General features: G+C 39.2%; 1 protein-coding gene across 1 annotated transcript; it reads right to left on the bottom strand.

Moving 5' to 3' along the window:
* Positions 1 to 2,569: 2,569 nt before the first annotated feature.
* Positions 2,570 to 3,938, bottom strand: LOC117045041 (zinc finger protein 135-like; the record flags this gene model as incomplete). The annotated part of the gene is given in 2 exon segments (XM_033145827.1): positions 2,570 to 2,833; positions 3,165 to 3,938. Coding segments are annotated over 2 exon segments (1,038 nt in total), but the record flags the coding sequence as incomplete, so codon positions are not given.
* Between the last annotated feature and the right edge of the window lie 3,183 nt (positions 3,939 to 7,121).

The following is a 7,121-nucleotide window of genomic DNA, read 5'->3' as shown; positions in this document are numbered from 1 at the left end:
GAGCCCTCCCCTCGTGAGGAACTGACAGCCTGACTTTTGCCGTTTCAGCCGTTGGAGCTGGAGCAAGATTTCTTGCTCTAGGTAATGAATGATTTTCGGAAAGTAGCAGGCTTCAAGATAAATATGTCAAAAACAAAACTTATGGTAAAAAAACATGCAAGAATTAGAATTAGAAAATAGCAAATTACAGGAGAAATTAGGTTTGGAAATTGTTACAAAAGCAAAATATTTAGGTATAGAATTGATGGATGAAGAATATTAATCTATCTGGAAACAATTATGAAAAAGTCTGGAAGAAGAAGAAGAAGAAGAAGAAGAAGAAGAAGAAGAAGAGTTTGGATTTGATATCCCGCTTTATCACTACCCTAGGGAATCTCAAAGCGGCTAACATTCTCCTTTCCCTTCCTCCCCCACAACAGGTGCGAGGCGAGTGAGACTGAGAGACTTCAGAGAAGTGTGACTAGCCCAAGGTCACCCAGCAGCTGCATGTGGAGGAGCAGAGACGCGAACCAGGTTCCCCAGATTATGAGTCTACCTCTCTTAACTACTACACCACACTGGAAGAAAATTTGAAGAGATTTAGAAACCTGGAGTAGATTAAAGCTGACATTAATGAGGAGAATATCTATAATTAAGATGAATGTTTTACCCAAAATGTTATATTTGTTCCAAACAGCACCAACAATAATTAAAGAAAATTGTATTGATGAATAGAGAAAAGATTTAACAAAATTCATATGGCAAACAAAAAAAAACCACGCATAAAGTATAAACTTTTAACGGATAAAAGGGAGAGAGGAGGACTGGCATTACCCAATTTAAAATTATACTATGAAGCAGAAAGTCTGGCGTTGCTAAAAGAATGGATTATAGTGGAAAACACCAGTATTTTAAATCTAGGAAGTTTCAACAACAGTTATGGATGGGACGCCTACCTAGCGTACGAGAAGGTAAAGGTACATAATGGCTTCAAAAATCATATACTTAGAAATTCATTGTTTAAAGTTTGCAATAAAAATAAACAGCTATAAGAGCTACAAATCCCTTTATGAATCGCTCCATTAGAATCCCATGCAGTTAAAAAACCCAATATGAATCCAAACTGGGCAACATATAGACAAATATTGGAAGACCAAGGAAAGTTAAAATTCAAAACATATGAAGAATTATAACAATGTGGGATGGATAATTGGCAATATATACAATTAAAAAGCGCGTTTAATGCAGACCAAAGAAAAGGTTTTGCTAAAGAACAATCGCAATTTAGCACCATTATACTACAAAACAATGAGAAATTATTATCAAAAAATTACACTCTATTATTGGACTATACTTTAATGGATGAAGAAGTAAAAGAAACAATGGTCAAATGGGCACAAGACATCGGCCACACTATATATTTAGAACAATTGGAGAACAATGGGATATTTGCTTTACCGTTTACCGCCTGCTACACAATAAAGGAATACTTTGTTAAAATGTTTTACAGCTGGTATTTTTTGTTGTTGTTGTTGTTCAGTCGTTCAGTCATGTCCGACTCTTCGTCACCCAATGGACCAGAGCACGCCAGGCACCCCAATCCTTCACTACCTTCCGCAGTTTGGCCAAACTGGTATTTAACTGGTATTTAACACCAGTCAAACTTGCCAAAATTTATAAATTAAAATCCAACCTTTGTTGGAAATGTAACAAGGAACCTGGAACGACAATTCAAAAGTGATGAGGTTGCAAGGAAATAATAATAATACTACATGAGGAACTTAAGAAAATGTTAAAAATCCACTTGATAAAAAATCCCGAAGCTTATCTGTTAGGGCTGGTGGGCAAAGATATACCACTTATGAAAAAAACAATCGTTTTGTATGCAACAACAACTGCTAGGGTAGTGATTGCCACTCAATGGAAATCTCAGGAAATAACAGCAAAAGAAGAGTGGATTTGCAAATTAAGTGAGTATATAGAATAGGCATAATTAACCTCAATTATAAGATACCAATCAAATCAAAAGTTAAGAATGGAGTGGAAGTATTTCGAAGATTATATGTCAAAATATTGTTCTAAAAACGACATGCTAATAGGCTTAGAATAAACAATGTAAGCAATAACAAAACCAAAAAAGGAAAAACCAGAATATAACAAATATAATCTACAAAGGAATGCAAGGAAAAAGGGTATAAAGAAATATAAAGTCAATTTGCTGTGGCTGGAAGTAGAGGGTGGGTGGTGGCTTTTAGAAGCGTATGATTATGTAGTTGTTGTAATTTAGGTATAATATTTTATGTTAGGGAATTATTAATTTATAATTATTATTATCAATAAAAGCTTGGATTAAAAAGAAAACAAAAAGGGGGTGGGTGGGAGAAACCAACCCAACTAATTGCCAAAATCCCTATGTTGAGCCTTAAATAGTTAGGTTCCACCCCTGGGCTTTCTTATTGGTCAGTCAATAAACCCTTTCTCTCTCTCCCGCAGTTAAACATCTCCATAACGAGTGGGCAAAAGCCACACCTCCTCAAAAAAAATGGGGGGGGGGGAGATCCCTAGGCCTTTAAGAGTTTGCTCCAATTCCCTACACCACACACTGATAGGGTTTCTCTCTTTTATGAATTCTTTGATGGGAAGTGAGATGGGAGCTCTGACTGAAGCTCTTTCCACATTCGAAGCACTTATATGGTTTCTACCTTGTATGAATTCTTTGATGGGAAGTGAGTTTGGAGCTCTCAGTGAAGCTCTTTCCACGTTCAAAGCACTGATATGGTTTCTCCCCTGTATGAATTCTTTTATGGGAAGTGAGACTGTGGCTGTGACTAAAACTCTTTCCACATTCGAAGCACTGATAGGGTTTCTCCCCTGTATGAATTCTTTGATGGGAAGTGATATCGCAGCTCCTCCTGAAGTTCTTTCCACATTCGAACCACTGATATGGTTTCTCCCCTGTGTGAATTCTTTGATGGGAAGTGAGACTGTCGCTGCGTCTAAAGCTCTTTCCACATTCCACACACTGATAGGGTTTCTCCCCTGTATGAATTCTTTGATGGGAAATGAAACTTTGGCTGTGACTAAAGCTTTCCACATTCGAAGCACTGATAGGGTTTCTCCCCTGTGTGAATTCTTTGATTTGAAGTAAGATTGTCCTTACTCCTGAAGCTCTTTCCACGTTGCACACACTGATAAGGTTTCTCCCCTGTATGAATTCTTTGATGGGAAGTGAGATGGGCGCTCTGACTGAAGCCCCTTCCACATTCGAAGCACTGATAGGGTTTCTCCCCTGTGTGAATTGTTTGATGGGAAGTGAGATGGTCTTTCCTACTGAAGCTCTTTCCACATTCCACGCACTGATAGGGTTTCTCCCCTGTGTGAATTCTTTGATGGGAAGTGAGAGAGGAGCTATCAGTGAAGCTCTTTCCACATTCGAAGCACTGATAGGGTTTCTCCCCTGTATGAATTCTTTGATGGGAAGTGAGAGAGGAGCTATTCCTAAAGCTCTTTCTGCATTCGAAGCACTGATATGGTTTCTCCCCTGTATGAATTCTTTGATGGGAGGTGAGATGGGCGATCTGACTGAAGCTCTTTCCACATTCCACGCACTGATAGGGTTTCTCCCCTGTGTGAATTCTTTGATGGGAAGTGAGACTGTACTTCTTACTGAAGCTCTTTCCACATTCCACGCACTGATAGGGTTTCTCCCCTGTATGAATTCTTTGATGATAAGTGAGAGAGTAGCTATGACTGAAGCTCTTTCCACATTCGAAGCACTGATAGGGTTTCTCCCACGTATGAATTCTTTGATGGGAAGTGAGATGGGCGCTTTGACTGAAGCTCGCTCCACATTCCACACACTGATAGGGTTTCTCCCCTGTATGGATTCTCTGATGGGAAGTGAGATTGGAGCTCTGACTGAAGCTCTTTCCACATTCCATGCACTGATAGAGTTTCTTTCCAGGGAGATTTTGTTGATGGGAAGTGGAATGGGGGCTCTGACTGCAGCTTTCTGCACACTCCAAATTTTTACATGGCTTCTCCTCTCTGGGGATTTTATTGTGGTCAGCTTTGGTCATGATTTCCGATTCATCACAGTCTGAAATGGAAACAAAAAGGGATTAGAGCCTCAGGAACAAATGGAGAAGAACTGAAGGGAGTTGGGTGTGTGTTTATTACCTGTGTTGTTTGTCATTAACTACCATATTTAGTATTAGATTCTGATGAGTTGTTGAATGTTGCTTTGCTTGATATATAGTAGTGGTCCAAATTGTGGAAGCCTTTTGGGAAAGTGTATTTCAGAGGTTTGATGGCTCATAACACCACGTCTTTTGGAGTAATATAAAATTATATAACTGTGTGAAAATAATTTAATCAAGAATGCAATCCAACAAAGTTTGTTCAATTACCCATCTTCTATCAAACGTTATAGCCAAATAACCAGAAAAAAAGCACAGCTTGCTTAGTTTGACTTTTGTCAGTGTGTTATGTGATTGCTATCAAGTTGGTTAGTTTTTTAGGAAGAAATTAGAAGAGAGATTGGGGAAAACTTAAGGAAAGCTGGCATTTCTATATTTTTGAAGAGGTATAAGGAGACTCAGTCACTACAAAATCAAAGCGGTAAAGACAGTAAAAGGTGCATAAAGGAAAGTGACAATTGAATAATGTTGAGACTGTCCCTACATGACAGAAGAAAACCATCTGGGTGCATACAAGATGACAAGGCAAAATGTAATGTGAAGTTGAGTGCAAGGACTGGTCTAAAGGCTAGAATTCTAAGGAAAAGGCCATTGTTATCTCTCAAGCAAAAGTTGAAAAGATTAAACCCATGTTAACTGGACAGCGGAACAAGGGGACAGTGTTATTTGCAGCGATGAGACCCAAATCTCCTTGCTTGGTAGTGATGGCATGAAATATGCAAGGAGAAGAATCGGAGAAGATTTACATCCTACTTGTATTACACCGACCGTGAAACACCCAGATAGTGTGATGATCTGGGGTTGTATGGCAGCAAAAGGTGTGGGCAGAATTTGCGTCATTAATGTGAATGTAAATGCCCCTAAATGCATGAATGAAATACTTGAGCCCAAACTGAAGCGTTCCGCAGGTGATCTTTTCCCAGATACTGAAGCATTTATATATATTTATAGAAATATTTATTTATTTGCTATTTCAACAGGATTCAGCTTCATGTAATGTTGCTGCTGTGTGCAAAAGGTGCTTTCAAGATAATCCTATTCCACTGCTGGAATGGACTGGGAGTAGCCCAAACTTTAAGCCAATTGGAAATCTATGGAGCCGACTAAAGAAACTTGTTAGTCAGAAGCAACCCAGCAATAAAGCCCAATTAACAGAGCCAATAATTCAGTCTTGGTTTCACATTATTACAGCTGCAGAACTAAAAACTTGGTTCAGTTCACGGGAAGGCGTTGTAAGGCCATAATTAAAGCTAAAGGTTACCAATGTTTACCAAAGATTTCACATTTTTTCTTTATGATTGCTGTTCTGTCAGGTTTTCTGGTCATATAGTTAACTGTTCAGGAAGCGTTCTGATCCTGGGTGCCTCGCCCACAGCTATACGGGCATTTTCCTTTGTCTGGGAATAGGGGAGTTTTGGTTTCATTTCCCCCTCGATGCTGTTGTTCTGTGCTGTTGCTTTTTGATGTATGAGTGAGAACGCTGCAGACATGCAGCTCGAGTCTCTAGGACGTTTTGTGTGTGCTACTACAATAAAGCTCTGTTAGATTAGTAGCACTGGTGTCCAGTTGATTTATTTTAAGACACCACTGAAGAAGCAGACCTAAAAAGCCATTGTACCCTGTGCTAACTCTGCTACTGAAGACAGTCTTAAAACGCGCAGCTGAGAGAGGAGCGTGATTGGGCAGCCATTAGATGTCGGGCTGGATCGTAAAGCTGATTGATTACAGCTCCGGGCAGCAGCACTACTTGGGTCAAAGGTTTTATGACCCAAATACCACAAGATGTTCTAATAAATACTCCTTCATAAAAGTTATTGCATTGCATTCTTCATTAATTTATCTTTCCATTCATATATAATTTTATGGTATTACTCCACACAAAAGTGGTGTTATGACCAATCAAACCTCAGAAATACACTTTTCACAAAAGGTTCCCACAATTTTGGCCACTAGTATAAGTTGTTCATTTTAAAGTTAATGTTCTTTTTATATGGGATCAGATAATTATTATTTATGTTTCATGTTTATATATGTGTTGGAAGCTGCCCAGAGTGGCTGGGGCAACCCAGCCAGATGGGCAGGGTATAAATAAAAATTATAATTATTACTACAGTGGTACCTCAATTTAAGAACAGTCCTGTTCCGGAAACGATTAAGTTTGTAAACCGAGGTTCCACTATATTACTATCATCATCATCACCATCATCATCATCATCACTACTACTACCTGAGATTCAATAAGCCTGCCTCTTCTCTGGGAGGAATTTTGTTTGGCCCAGTCATGGAATCCCCTCCATCTCCAATGTCAGTCGTCTCTTTGGTCAACCCAAGACTGACAGGAGCAAAAACAAAAACAGAAAACCTGAAGCTACTTGTCTTTCCTAACAATTCTGAAGCTGACATTTAATTTGGCCTGGGCAGTTCAGAGCAGCCCAATCGTGGTAGAAAAAGGAATAATTTGAGGAAGATTGTTCAAAGAAAAAACTGCGAGTTCTGTGAAAATATAGGAGGTTGGTAACATAGAGGTATTTTTTGAATTTCCAGGCAGATATGATGATCCCACAGACAGCCATACCAAGAGAGGCCACGATCCCACAATTCTTCGCCATGATGTCCTTATGCAGAGCTCTCTGGTCAGGATCCAGCAACGCCCACTCCTCGTCCGTGAAACGAACAGCGACATCTTCAAAGCACACTGGACTCTAAAAGAAAAAGGGAAATGTCCTCCTCTGAGACAGCAGAAATATGATCTGCTACACAATGCTCTGTTGTTTCCTTCCTGTAAATTGTGGTGTTGTTTCAATAGGATTGCTTTGCTGCACATTTTAATTCTGGATGCTTATTTTATTCTTCATTTTAATTATGGGTGTTCATCTTTGTGCAAATAAGTGGTACTCCACCTTGTGTTTTCCAAGTCATTCTGCCTACGCAACATTCCAGCTT

This window comes from Lacerta agilis, chromosome 4 (genome assembly GCF_009819535.1).
Source record: "Lacerta agilis isolate rLacAgi1 chromosome 4, rLacAgi1.pri, whole genome shotgun sequence".
NCBI classification, from domain to species: Eukaryota; Metazoa; Chordata; class Lepidosauria; order Squamata; family Lacertidae; genus Lacerta; species Lacerta agilis.
The sequence above is the reverse complement of the archived record's forward strand: the minus strand, read 5'-3'. Positions and strand labels throughout refer to the sequence as shown.